The following is a 15192-nucleotide window of genomic DNA, read 5'->3' on the forward strand; positions in this document are numbered from 1 at the left end:
CAATACCGATATGTCGATAGCAGATACCGTTCTTCGGCTGCTGGACACGTATCAGATTGCTGACAAGATCATCGGTCTCTCATTTGATACGACTGCATCCAACAGTGGCATGATTAGCGGAGCCTGCACCATAATTGAACAGTCCCTTGGAAGACCTCTTCTTTGGCTGGCATGCCGACATCACATTCACGAGGTGGTACTGAAGAACACCTATGAACTCCTCTTCGGCTCTCCCCCAGGTCCCGACATTCCCCTCTTCAAACGATTCCGAGGAAAATGGGACATCTTGGACAAGACATCTGCCGGTACCCTCAGCGACGAACAACCCCTGGATGAGTGGAGCAAATCACAAAGGCTGAAGATGATAGACTTCCTCAGGAGAGTCATCCATGATGCAGCCCACCCAAGAGAGGACTATCTCGAACTCCTTCAGTTCTCTCTTCTCTACCTAGGAGGATGGAGTGGAGATCTACATCGATTTAGGGACCCTGGAGGATGGCCACCCAAGAGAGGATTATCTCGAACTCCTTCAGTTCTCTCTTCTCTACCTAGGAGGATGGAGCGGAGATCTACATCGATTTAGGGACCCTGGAGTCTACCATCAGGCGAGATGGATGGCAAAGGCTATTTATATCCTGAAGATTGCCCTGTTTTTGCAACAACTGGAGCTGACGAGTTCGGAAAAACGCGGAGTCCGACGACTGGCCCGTTTCGTCAGTCTCATTTACGTCAGATTCTGGCATGAGGCAGCTGTCCCAAACTGTGCACCGAAGAATGACCTGGAGTTCTTGGCGATTCTCCAGGTGGTTGTGGATAGAGAACTCAGGTCAACGGCAGAGAAGGCCCTCCAAAGGCACCTCTGGTACCTCTCAGAGCAAGGAGTGGCCCTAGCCTTCTTCGACGAACGAGTGTCTCCGAATGACCGGGCGGCCATGGTCAAGAACCTAAGCCGTCCAGCAACCTCAAAAGCACTCAAGAGACTTGAAAAGAAGAACTCCACTCTCCCTGACGGTCTTTCCAAATTGGTAACAGGGCGAACACTAGAGGCCATTGGGATCTTTGCTGGGAGGATGGTCACTACCCATAACGTGGAAGATGTTTTGCAAGATCCACGAACTCGAGCCACCGTCCGAGGCCTGCAGGTCACCAATGATGCAGCAGAGAGAGGAGTGGCACTGATACAAAAACTCCAAGCCTGAACCAAAGACGAGCAGCAGAAGCAGTTCCTCCTCAAAGTTGTTCATCATGACCAAAAGACCGTCAAGAGAACAAAGGCTGGAGTGACTGCTAAGTTCCTTCCTGCTCCTTGAGCCCAACGATTTGATTGCCCTGCTCAACTTGCATAATTGTTCTACATTTCTTTTTCATAAATTTTTTGTTAATTTTCAGTTCAATAAACGTTCGTTGCAATTTTTTGTCTTCTCCTCCATTTGATTTTTTCGAAGTTTCACTTGAAATGTGGAATCTTGTCCAACTGTGGGACCAGTAAATATTGACGAATCAAACCAAATGTTTGCCTAAAATATTTATGGGTCATAAGAAACAAGGGGACACCCCTTCTGACAATTTTCAACAAATTTCATTTTTTTACCACCATGAGTGAAACACCCTAATATATATATATATATATATATATATATATATATATATATATATATATATATATATATATATATATATATATATATATTCTTCTTCCGGCTGCTCCCGTTAGGGGTCGCCACAGCACATCATCCGTTATGATCCGCATACTGATTTGGCATAGGTTTTACGCTGGATGCCCTTCCTGACGCAACCCTGGTCACCTCTTACAACACAGGGATAAGGATTGGGTTTCGCCATGATTCCAGGCTGCCCTACACCCTCTCATAGCGCAGCCCAGCACAGAGCTTCCGTCTTCAAGTGATCCTCCAACCCAAGCCTCCGAGTAGCCGGATTACAGGCACACACCACTACACCCGATATATATATATATATATATATATATATATATATATATATATATATATATATATATATATATATATATATATATATATATATATATATATTTTGCAGGCCGGGGGTCGGGTGAGAAGACCACCAGGAGGGGTTGCACGATTGCCCGATCGCGCCACCAATACGTTTTGGGGGGGATGCTCTGCTGGGGGATACCTCCCTGATAGCTGGTAAGTCGTCTCTTTTGTCGTGCAGCTGGCGTTAGTCCAGAGAATGAGACACGACCATGGGGCATGCAGTGAGGGACTTGGGTGGAGTTAAAAGCCAATGGGTGGAGAGAGAGGCAGAGTCCAAAGCAAGTGGGCGGAGAAGTGGTGAAGAAGGCAGGGTCAGCAATGAGTTGGTGCAGAAAGGCGGAATCAGAAGGTGAATGGTTGAAGATTAATTCCAGGCCTGGATGAAATATTAATGTATATGGTATGGTGAGCATCACCGTGGATTATGGCTGATACGGTAAAACCGCATAATCCGCACAGAACAACCATCCATCTGCCACCCAGACGATTGTTCCAGATGAGCCCGAAATCTAGATCTGTGGCTCCATTTGATGTTGACCATATAATCTTTGTCTGTTTGACAGAATCACCGGGTCAAGGCCTCTGTGTTGGAGGCGACGCCTTGGTATAGGACTGTGTGCAATGGGGATCAGCGAAGTGCCCATCACACTCCATACTTTTCCGTGTGTGTGTGTGTGTGTGTGTGTGTGTGTGTGTGTGTGTGTGTGTGTGTGTGTGTGTGTGTGTGTGTGTGTGTGTGTGTGTGTATAAAGTTTTTTAAAATAAAATAATTTGACAAATTTGAATTTGTGCCATCTGATTATAGACACGTTCATAAAGCCATGACTGTTATATCTATCTCGGCATCACCCACTTTTAGTACTAACTTATGATAACATCTCCAAGCTCATTCCTAAAAACCAGATTCCAAGGTTTCCCCTAGCTCAAGGATCTCTGTCTCGAAACCACCATATGTAGGGTATTTGAACAATTGTGCCTTCCTCCTCAGTTGACCAAAAAGTGTTTTTATCGAGACACTGGCACGTCATATAACCGCAGCATGCAATGAGGTTTATAATATTAAAAACCCAAATTATTGGTGCTAATCAAATGTACGGTGAATCAGAGGTAGCAACGTGTGTGCGTGTGTGTGTGACCTCATTAAATCCCAACTACACTAAGCGGATTGCCATTTAGAAAGTTGTAATGATTTAAAGCGATTAAAACTTCAATGGAATTTGTTTCCATCTTGTCAGCAAAGAATGGTGGGCACAACTTCTGGTTGGAAGCCCTCCACAGTGTCACAGTCTAAATTATTCCTGATCGAAATGTGTACTCCTTTGCCTTTTGTCTCTAGGCCATCTTCGGAACAACAGGTTCGACGTCAGGGTCCATTCAGCCCGAAGAAAGACGACAGTACTGCCATTGGCCGTGCCAGTGTCCCGAAAAGCCTCCCAATTGTTCTCCAGGAATCAGCCTCGTGAAGGACGGCTGCGGTTGTTGCAAGATGTGCGCTCGGCAGGCCGGGAATGTCTGCACAGAGGCCGACACGTGTGACCCACACAGAAGCCTGTACTGTGACTACTCGGGGGACAGGCCAAAGTACGAGGTCGGCATCTGCGCATGTGAGGAGGTGTTTGGCAGTGCCGAAAGCTCCCTTTTATACAGACCATACAAAAACTGCTCTGCTATCACTCAAACAACAACTTAAGCAATTGAAATGGAGGTGCAGAAGCTACAGTGTACATTCCTTGAATCTGGCTGACCTGGGGTTATTTTGTCGTATTTGTTTTTGCACTCAAATGGGAGTGCAAGGCGCAAGGCACAGCCGAAAACTATCCCAGGGACACAATCGGAGAATACCTTTTATTTTAGTGAAAGTGAGCTCGGGTTCACGGTGGAGTTTGTACAAAGACACTAGCAGACATCAGTGTACATTTCCATGAATTACAAGGACAATAGTTGGCAATGGACAAATATGTAGTGATATGGGATTTGGGAACACCAACAGTCCAGTTGAGGCACCTACAGATCAATTGCTTAACTTGTTCTTGCCTCCAGACCCCCATGCCCACCAAGCTCAAAATGAATTTTGATTCGTTTTTACGGATATATCCATAGAAATTGAGCAACGTTGTGATTCCAGATTGTGAGGTAGGTATTGATTTCAACTATTAATGGCAAGTTAGTCTGCCTGGTCGATAGGCTGTGAAGTGGACTGGCCTGGGGAGCTTCGAGGTATGCACACTCTCTTAGCTGTGCCTGGGTTAGAATCTCAGCTCAGCTATAAACCATAATCCTGGTGTTTCACAGACAGAGCGCGAGGCATCAATGAGTGTGCCATCCCTCGGATGGAAATTAAGCTGGGCTTCCTGTCTTCTCGCACGAGTTGGTGGACCTTAATGGTGTCCTTCATGAAGATTAGGCGAGGTATCACCGGCAACATTAACAAATTACAAAAGCCTCCCGGTGACTGTGCCGCCAGCACATGATGCTCCCCACAGTCACATGGTGCATACAAAATAAGAAGACTGTGTAGCATCAGCGAGACAAGGGTGAAATAAGTCTGGTTGCTCAATTGCCACTGCCCATAAATTATTTAGCCTACTTTCCACATCAAAACGAGTGGCCCTTGTATAAAATCTGTATTTTATTTTCTGTGAGGGAGAGACGGAATGGTGGAGGAATTTCCAGATTCAATATTTTCTGCAAAGTGCATTCCTTTTTTTCTTATGCATCTGCCAATGACAGCACACACGCACACTCTCTCTCTCCACTCCAAACTGCTGGAAACGAGGAAAATTTGGGTTGGATCCGAAACACAATGTGCCTTGCAAATATTTTCACAAGGGTCAATTTGGTCTCTTTATGCCTCCTCCCACCCACCACCACCCTTCGCCTCCTAATTTTCCGGTCTTTATCCTTTGCTTGCCCTTCCACAAGGCTTTGCATGTTTTGTCCATTCTACAGAGCTCTGTCCATCCAATCATCCCCCCTTCCCTCTCTTACTCATCCGAACAGCTGTCAAAATGCACTTTCTGCTGCTTTCCAGATGTCCGGCCACATTTAATCCCATGCCCGCATCAGTACATCAACTTACTCTTGCATGTTTCAATTTGGAAGAAGTGCTTCATAAAAACAAAACGGTTTCCGTGAGTGTACATCTACAGATTTACAATCGGAGGGAAGTGGGAGAAGTTTCCAGAATGCTTTGCGTTTTCAAGAGCGGTACCCCAAAAGCTCCGCTGTCCCACTTGGAACCTTTGAATGTATCGGAGACTGTAAAATTACATGCACGCAGTCTCATTATTTACCAAGGGTGGTGAATATCGTGTTCCACACACTATATTGGTTTTCTTCCAGGAATCAAGAATAATGGCAACTGGACATGGTGCCGGTAGAAAGCATCAGCAAAGATATCAAAAAAAATTGTTAAATCAACTGTGGTACAGATGAAAAACGTTCAAGAAACACAGCAATAAGAGAAACAACACTCAATGGAGCACATACCTCCACCAGGATGACCAGATTATGTTTCGTAGTGCACTGAAAGGCCGGATCCAGATCGCCACCAAAATCGAATCAATTCATCCTTGTCACACACCCAACTTGTCCACCAAGTTTTGTCATAATCAGCTTAAAAAGTTTTAAAATATCCTGCTATATGTCGTTTTTAGCCCAATCTCTCAATGGTGAAGATTCGCTGATAAAATTTTAAAACATTCTCATATCGGGAACTGGATTTTCACCAAAATCGAACCAAGTAGTCCTTGTCACACACGCAATCTGTCCACCAAGTTTCATCTGAATCAGTCTCCAACTTTTTGAGATATCGTGCTCACAGACAAACAGGGAAAACAAAACCTCCGTCCATCTTTGGTGGTGGAGGTAAATATTCGATTGCAATTCTTCGAAAAGAAAACAAAACATTTTTGCAATCGATTCTTCGGAGAAGAAGGGCTGGCGGGTTGGCTTGCAGGTACGCAGACTCACCTCTAAGCTGTCTTACCTGGGTTTGATTCCCGACCCAGCTAGAAACTGTCAGCTCCGGTGTTTCAGAGGCAGGGCGATTCATCAATGTGAGTGGCCGTCTCTCGGATGGACATTAAATTGGGCGACTCGTCTGCCGGTATTAGTTGGTGGACGTTAAAGATCCCACAGTGTCCTTCGTGAAGAGTAGGCGTGCTATTGCGGCACCATAAACAAATTACAAATTCCTGCCCTAACTCGTCAAACGTCAGGCCTGGCCAGCCGGTCCGTGAAGACTCGGGCCAAGCCTCCCCTGGCCGATTCCACAAGAAGAGGTGGGTTAATTGTGGCCACTTAGAAGAAGAAGGAGGAGAAGATTTTAAGAAGTTTTGCATCGACTGAAGACGTTAACACAACTCGGTCCATGATTTTAGGGATGCTTCAGAAGGAAAGCTTCTGTGCTGGGATCAAAGGATTGTTTGACCGCCGGAGGGACGTGAATGAAGAGGATGTAGATCATGTAGAATAATTTTTCATGACTACAAGTTTTTTTTTTAAATGGCACAATGTCTATGATATAGGACATAGGTGGGGTGACTTTTCGTTTTCGATTTTAGAGTGTAATACTACTGTCCAGTTCCAACCTTACAAACTTGTTTCAGGATTTGGTGAAATTTTTTTTTAAGACTGCTTTTTTTTGGCAAGTGCAATTGCTGGACAATCTTATCAAACTCAAAAACCTGAAATGGAACCGGGCTGGCCATGTGGCAAGAAGAACGGCCAACAACCCGGTGGACAACAAGAACTCAAAGTCAAAGGGAGATTAAATATCTCATCGGTTGATGGCTTTCATCACATTATATTCATCTTTCGAAATACTCCATAGCATCGGTGCTCCCAAAGTAGCTCTTTACAGGAAATGCACATCAGGCCGACCACATTAAATGTAATGAAAGCAGACGGAAGAAACTAAATAAAGTAAAAGGTGAAGAGGATGAGCATATGAAACACATCACCCTCGATGGAGGAATGGTGTTGGCTTAACGGTTAAGGTGGTTGGTTTAAAATCTGAGGGTCTTGATTTCAAGCCCTGTTGGGCTGTTGAATTAACACAAGGTAGGGTTGACTCAGCCTGTCATCCTTCAGATGTTGGCAAAATGAGTACCAACTTACTGGTAATGGGGGCATTGCATCAGCGGCACAGTTGCGACGGCCAGAAAATGATGCAGCCAAGCGGCCGCTGGCTGCATACGAATGAATAAAATAAATAACCCTTGATGGCATATTCTGCTCACACCATAGTGGAAACCTCTTCCACGAAGTATTTGTACTAATCGAGATAATTTCACATCTGGTTATCCAAGGATGTGAACGGGTGCAGCTGACATTCATGCGAGCCAATGACATATTCTCCGGATAAAACCAACGCCAAACTAGGGATGCTCACAATGTGAAACAGCTGTTGTTGGATGGCTTTTCTGTAAATATCAATGTTCTTCAATGTCAGGTGGTGCATGAGAGACACTTCCTGATGGTTTGTTGGTGAGAATAACAAGATAATTTTATGGAGCAAAAGTGGCTGCTCTGGCTTTCCTTTGAAGACAATGGTCTCTATAATTAAGGCAGAAGAGAGCGTCATTGACCCAAAGTATTTGGACACGGCTTAATGGAGCAACGATTTCAACTGTATGCTGGGACTCCTGCATCTCCTCTTACATGGTTGGAAGTGGTACAAACCAAAGCCTCGGTTTTCGTCAATATTATATATCTCTATATCTCTATATCTCTATATCTCTATATCTCTATATCTCTATATCTCTATATCTCTATCTCTCTATCTCTCTATCTCTCTATCTCTCTATCTCTCTATCTCTCTCTCTCTCTCTCTCTCTCTCTGCCCACATTTTACGAGTCTCTATCATTTGATTTCTCCCATCAGGTCTTGCACACTTCCCCAGACCTCACAGCTGATTAGTGCAGCATTTATGCTAATCTCAACATCTTTGCCTCCTCTTTTTACTCAATGTTCATTGTCAATCCCACTTTCCTTTCGGTCAACTGACCAGGTTATGTTAAGCAGAATATGAGTCAAGCATATTTTCACATTTCTCTTACCTTGTGCTTCACACCTGCTTGCTCTCTTTAACTCCATATTTGTGAATGTGAGGCTGATAAGGCTAGCAAATAAAGCTGATGGGTGGTATTTGATAAGGCTGATTACTTGGATGGCCGACCCATCAGGCAATGTCCACACACCATCATTTACTTACAACTTCTGAATTCATCACCGTAAATCAAATAAAGTATATCTTGGGAATGTATTAGGTGGCATGATGGTAGACGGGCAATTTTACCAAGGTGTGGGGAAAGCATGGCCCCTTTATCCCGTGTGATTTTGACATTCCTCACATTCCATGTGATTTTGACAAAATGGTACTCACCTTCCATTCCGTTACTTTGCAGACAAAGTTGGTGTCGGCTGCTTGTTGAATGGAGTGCGCTACCGGCACGGGCAGACCTTCTCCCCAAACTGCAAGTATTCGTGTACATGCATTGACGGGACCTTTGGCTGCGTACCACTTTGCACGCACAAAGGAAAGCCTTCGGTACGTCTTCGGTGTCAGAAACCACGACGGGTAAAGTGGCCAGGCAAGTGTTGTGAGCAGTGGATCTGCCTCGACAGCAAGAAGTTCAAGAAGTCCGTATCAAGCATCTTGTCAACGCCGGGTGAGCAACAGATGCTTCCAAGGTATCTTTGTGCATATCCTGGTTCGGGGTGGATGATGAAGAGAAACCAAAAACCGTGAATCATGTTTGGAGAGTGTTTAGTTATGACTAGCAGGGGCTACCCAGCACTGCCCAGGGGTGGATACCCAGCATTGCCTGGCTGGGTGAGCTTTTCCTGGCGATGGTTTCGGGATGCATTTGCCATTGAAAAGAAATGGAGTTATTGGCCTCATGGTGGTTAACTTTTGCCTGCAGGCCGGCTGCAGCACTGTCTGACTGAACATTCCACTATAAACTTTATAGTGGCCTTTAGTGGTCTGAAAATGGATGTCAAGGCCAACCCGGAGTAGCTTATAACCTTGCCGAGATTCTGAAGTACCGACACCCAAAATTTGGGGCTCTACATACTATGGTTCGGCTGTGAAAGAATAATGTACAAATGCACAAACACTTGAAAATATGTATATAGATGAGGCCCAGCAGTGAGAATCAATTGCATCTTTCATTAGATTACAGCACGAACTTCATCCCCATCTACAGCGGTGAAAAAAAGTTTGTGAACCCTTTCAAATTTCCTGTATTTCTGCAGCAATATGACCGAAAATGTGATCACATCTTTATCTTAGAACAAATAATAGATAAAGATAACCTGATTAAACAAATAGTACACAAAAAAAATGTCCTTTTTCATTTATTTATTGAGCAAAACTATCTAACCTGCAATTTAATTGTCAGAAAAAGTGTGTCCTTACAGTTGTCCTGACGAAGAGGGACAGAAAAATACACATTGTGACATATATATATATATATATATATATATATATATATATATATATATATATATATATATATATATATATATATATATATATATATATATATATATATATATATATATATGCATATGTATATATCAAAAAGTTGTGGATGAGTTATGACAAAACAAGGTGGATGAGTTGGATAGGTGACAAGAACAAGTGGATGAGATTTTGGTTCAGATCCAGCCCATCAGTGGGATACAAAACGTGAACTATTTCTTCTGGAAGAGGTTTGCGCTCTTCCGAGTGCTGATCTACTTTGTTCTGCATTGCCAAGTGTCGCTCTTTGAGTGATTTTTGGGTCGCCGAAACAGTTGGGTCGCCGAAATAGGTGACCCTTATTGTCAGTAATTCTGTCTGTTTGTTTGGATGTTTGTTCGTTTGTCATCAGCATAATTGGTATTAAACGTGGGCCGATTTTGACCAAACTCGGGTGGTAGGTACATCTTCTGACCTCGTGCTTTGGAAATTGTGATGGTTGCTAGGGACGCTTATGGTTCCCTAGCAACAGCCAAAAAACCTTCAAAATCGGTACCGTTCACGTGAAATCAATTCCGAAAGCCATTATCCCACAGAGACTTATGAAATTTGGCATGCATCATCTACAGGTGATGCTCGACCAAATATATTCCGGTTTTTGTGATATATGGTGTAGTTTACCCGCAGCGCCCCCTACAAATGGGGTATGCCCGAAATTTGCCGAAAATTGAAGGCCCCCGAGCGACCGGGTGAGTGCATCGATCAGAATGAAACTTTGCAGGTTCATAGCACGCAATGAGTACTACAACTTTGCCTCAGGACATATTGACTGATATTGCTTAGGTCAGGGGTCAAAGGGCAAAAATCGATCATATGCGAGAGTTGGAGGTGCCTTCGCGCCAAATGCTACTCCTCCTAGGGTTATGGTCAGATGGTCATGAAAATTCACAGTAATCATCTGGAATGCATTGTGCACAAACATTCGAGCCGGATTTTCAATTTAGATCTTTGTTCACCCACAGCACCCCCTCGAACTTTGGGGATTTCCGATATCAAACCGCATTTTCGGTACTTTTCATTCAAATTGATACCGAGTAGTTATCAGTAGATGGAACTGGATGAGATTTGGAATGCATAATGTTAAGGTAATTCTCTATCCACTATATGACATCCAATTTTTTCTATATCTTATAGTTTCCAAATGGTAACCCTCTCAACTTGGGTGTCCGAGGGCCATTGAGCATTCCCGCTGAAAATTCAAAGTACACTAGCTCCAAGACAGTTGAACCGAATCGAATGAATCTTTACATGCTTATAGACCGTAATGAGTACTACAACTTTGCTCATTTGCATAATGACCTATCTCGAGTAGGTCAGGGGTCAAAGGTCAATAAGTGCATTTTTCTTGTGAAATTACCATTCAAGGCACCCTTGCTCCTATACGGATTAACCGATACGAATGAAAGTTCATAGCTACATAGTACTCAATGAGTACTACAACTTTGCTTCAGGACATTGACCTATCTCGGCTAGGTCAGGGGTCAAAGGTCAATGAGTGCATTGTTCGGGCAAAATGACCATTAAAAGCCCCCTTGCTCATACACCGGTTAACCGATTCGATTGCAATTTCGTAAGTACTTCGTACTAGATAAACTCAGATCAGGGGTCAAAGGTCATCGGATGCTCGGTGACCCATGGCCGCCTACCGGCTTGTTAATGGGTTTGTCTGTCTTTCTGAGCAGGGTATCTCAAAAAAGTTGTGCAAAAAAAACTTTGTGGACAGTTTCGGTGTGCGACACGGATAAATTCATCATATTTTGGTGAAGATCCGGATGCGAATCTGGAAACGATGATTTTATAAAGTGATTCTTCACGAGTGAGAGATAGGGCCAAAAACGATACATAGCATGATATTTCAAAAAGTTGTGAAAAGGTTATAACAACACTTGGTAGATGAGTTGGTTCGGTGAGGAGAACAAGCCGATTCGATTTGAGTTCAGGTCTGAATCCAGATCTGGCCTTTTAGTGGGATACAAATCATAAACTGTTCAGTATGCGTAGGTATGCACTCTACCAATTGCCATTCTAGTTTCCATAGTATTCATCAAAACCATCCAAAAGGATAGTGCAGTGGTAGCACACTAACCATTGAGTTGTCGAGTCGGGGTTTGATTCCCGACCCGACTATGAACCGTCGGATCGCTGACGTTTCGGACGGGGAAACTGGAAGTGAATTGTTGTTTCACAGGCTGGGCGTTGCATCACAAAGTGCTCTGTCCCTTGCATAGATGTCAAGCCGGGTGTCTTGAGTCTTCTGGAATTAGCTGCTGAGTGACAAAAATTGTTATATTAGAAAGCTTTCATTGTGGTATCACTAGCACGCTGAGAAAATGAAAAAAATCCCTTTCCTCACCCCAAACACAGCAATGTTGAAACCCAGTTCTTTGACTTTGTCCTCATCTGACAATGAATTTCATTGTTGGACCCGACAGAATCTGACGGGTCAGCTCGAGACTGAAGTCAAATCTTAACATCCAAAAAGCAGTGGAAAGAATTTGGTTAAAGGTAGTTTGTTATTGTCACTGAACCCTGAAATTTGTTTTGAGCTACCTTTGGGCTGTGGGTCTCCAAAGATGGTTCCCAAATTTGATTCACTTTCTCCTTATCCCCTGCCTTCCCTTTATAACAGAGTATTCCACTAACACATCTAAATGTGTATATGATTGGGATCAAAAGCAGCATCACATGATGAAGCATTAATACAAGAAGACACAAACTGAATTCCGAGCTTTCAGTTGTATCCCATTTACTGACACATCACTTTCATTTTTGTGCAGCGTTCTGAGACTTTCTTCTCCTCAATCCTCTCGTGCAGCCACCGAAACCGATCCCAAAGTGTGGAAGAAGAACTGCTTGGTGCAAAGGACGCCGTGGAGTCCATGTTCTCAGACGTGCGGCATGGGCATCGCAACACGAATCACCAATGACAATTACAACTGCTACCTGCACAAACAGAGCCGCCTGTGTCTCGTACGCCCTTGTGGCGTAGACGTTCAGGGCATCGCAAAGGTAAGATTGGCCATTTAACGTATCGTGCTCAATATTCGCTATTTCGATCCATCTTGGTATTTCGTGAAAAACGACAGATCTGACCAGACTCAGTGGTGTCATGGTGAGAGATTTTTTCAAGAGGAAATGTCCTGCTGGGTGTGGTAATAAAGGCTGCACAATTGATGTGGAGTCGCCGGTACCCAGAGTCCACCGAGAAGTGACAGCGCTTTGCCCAAGCTCATTGGCTGTGTTTGTCTCGTATAACTGTCCTGTGTTGTTTCGTTTGTATGTCCATGTGTGTGAGGTAGGTGTTTGTATATCCATTGATGGGTTGACTGACTGCCTGGATGCAACTGAGGTTGTGGATCTATTGATGTAGGTAATCCACTGATGTGAATCCGTGACCGAGGTTGTGGATCCACCATTTGGAGAGGTTCTGGGTTCATGGGATCAAAACCTTGAGGAAGAACGGTGCCCGACTGATGATCCGTGCGGTCAGGAAACTAGTCGATTGCTTACGGGTTAAGATTCTTACTTTAGGTAAGGGAACTATGTCTTGAGGTTTACAATTAAAATTAAGTTGCATCTAGATAGGATTTTATGAAATTAACATTATTTACAGCAATCCTTTAAATTATATTATACCAGCGAATACAACCCATCGCTTCGCTGATGGGAATATTAAGGAGAGGGGTGGGGGCGGGGAGAGGGAGGGAAGGGAGCGAAAAAGGAGGGAGGGAAGGGAGCGAAAAAGGAGGTAGGGAAGGGAGAGAGAGAGAGAGAGAGAGAGAGAGAGAGAGAGAGAGAGAGAAGAGAGAGAGAGAGAGAGAGAGAGAGAGAGAGAGAGAGAGAGAGAGAGAGAGAGAGCGAGAGAGAGAGAGAGAGCGAGAGAGAGCGAGAGAGAGAGCGAGAGAGTGAGAGAGAGAGGGAGAGAGAGAGAGAGAGAGGGAGCGAGAGAGAGAGAGAGGGAGCGAGAGAGAGAGGGAGCGAGAGAGAGAGGGAGCGAGAGAGAGAGAGGGAGCGAGAGAGAGAGAGGGAGCGAGAGAGAGAGAGGGAGCGAGAGAGAGAGGGAGCGAGAGAGAGAGAGAGGGAGCGAGAGAGAGAGAGGGAGCGAGAGAGAGAGAACGGGGGGGGGGGGGATGAGAGAGGAGAGGGAGAGAAGAGGGACGGTGGAGCTAGGAGGGGTGAGGAAGGCGGGAGCATGGAAAGGGGGGAGCTAGGAAGGGGGAGCTCGGAAAGGGGGGAGCTCGGAAAGGGGGAGCTCGGAAGGGGGGATGGGAGCGAGGAGGATAGGGGAAAGAAGATGGAGGTGGGGGAAGTGGGGAGGGGGAGAGGGTTTTGGAGGAAGTAAGCGTGAGGGGAGGGGCTCTCAACTTGCGTTTGGTGGTGGGCATGTGGAGAAGGCAGGTGGGGGGGGGGTTGTTGTACAGGATCGAACAAAATGGGCTACGTGAAAACAGAACGTTAATAAAGCATGCGGACACCGCTGGAAGATGTCCATGGGGGGGGGTGGAGAAGGAAGGGGGTAAACATGACGGAAGGTGGAGGGAATGCATCGTGAGGGGAAGGGAAGGCATCGTGAGGGGAAGGGAAGGCATCGTGAGGGGAAGGGAATGCAGTGTGAGGGGAAGGAAAGGGCGATAAAACGTTCCCAAACAGTAACATTTTGTTTTTAACTACAAGGTTCCATATAAAACCAGGCAGGAGTATTTAAAACCCACGCTATCTACCAGGCAAAAGCCTGCCTGTATGCATGCATGCTCACACATGCAGTGACATTTGCACTCCTACGGTCGGCTCACGATTAATCTGATTTGTACATGCTCGTATCTCCTCGTATCCACCGATATCGATACTCCTCGTATCCACCAATCGCGAGCGAGCCGCCTCGCCCTTCTCGTCACACCAGCCTCAGAGAAAAAAGGCGGTAAAAACCTACACTCACCATTGGAGGTTTCTTTTTCTCCTCTTTTACGCCCGCGTTCTCGGACCCTTTTTCAACGAGGAAAGAGTCGTAGCATGGTCTGTGGAGCATGGCGTTTGCAAGCTGGCGTAGTGGCGAAGATGGTTAAAAGGTGGTGGTGTTGTTGTGGCGATCGTAGCATGGTTGGCATTGTGGCATAGTTGTGGGTGGTTGTGTTGTTGGCGTCGTGGTTTGTTGTAATGGTGGGCGAGATATGTCGGTTCAAAATAACGATAAAGAAAGAAAAACACTATCTCAAAGGGTCACAGCCCGATGAACACGAAGAATTCCACTAAACAACGGTGGCGAAACCTATCTGAACACTCACTTACCGGGATAACTGATCTCAGGAACCTTTATGGTGTTCTGTGAATTTCCACAGCCGTAACAATATTTTACTTGTTGTTATCATCCAATTTATTTTGCCTTCTTAATGCCGGAGATGTCCACATGGACAAACATGTCACAGTATCACCATAGCATCTTGTAGAGATTGAAGCTTGAAGAGCGCTCCAAGCAAGCACTCCGACACAGTTGAATAAACTTTTTAAAATGATTTTTTTTTTAATGTATTTATCTATGCCGAAGTGACGGGTCGTATAATGAGAGAAGATCGTACTAAAAGGGGAAATGTAGTGTAAAACAAAATTTCACATTTTCAGCGACCAAACCATCGCCCGACGCACCGCAG

The 15192-nt window shown here is 44.8% G+C and overlaps 1 protein-coding gene and 1 long non-coding RNA gene across 3 annotated transcripts in view; one reads left to right on the forward strand and one right to left on the reverse strand.

Annotated features, from left to right (window-relative positions):
• The window catches only part of LOC147035324 (CCN family member 4-like), a 64931-nt gene that overhangs the window by 11392 nt on the left and 38347 nt on the right, over positions 1 to 15192 (forward strand). Inside the window, exons 2-4 of the mRNA XM_085896733.1 lie at positions 3352 to 3619; positions 8427 to 8690; positions 12363 to 12556. Of these exons, the coding sequence (XP_085752859.1) occupies positions 3352 to 3619; positions 8427 to 8690; positions 12363 to 12556 (726 nt within the window). The remainder of the gene's footprint in view (positions 1 to 3351; positions 3620 to 8426; positions 8691 to 12362; positions 12557 to 15192) is intronic.
• The window catches only part of LOC147035325 (uncharacterized), a 45180-nt gene continuing 38434 nt past the window's right edge, over positions 8447 to 15192 (reverse strand). The window contains exons 4-5 of one of the 2 annotated variants that reach the window (XR_015062138.1): positions 11634 to 11814; positions 8447 to 8729 (exon numbers count right to left, since the gene is read on the reverse strand). This is a non-coding gene — a long non-coding RNA (uncharacterized LOC147035325). The remainder of the gene's footprint in view (positions 8730 to 11633; positions 11815 to 15192) is intronic. The other variant, XR_015062137.1, reaches the window with a different exon arrangement.

Source organism: Eptatretus burgeri, chromosome 1 (assembly GCF_056783735.1).
Source record: "Eptatretus burgeri isolate ZD-2024b chromosome 1, Ebu_testis_v1, whole genome shotgun sequence".
Lineage (NCBI taxonomy): Eukaryota > Metazoa > Chordata > Myxini > Myxiniformes > Myxinidae > Eptatretus > Eptatretus burgeri.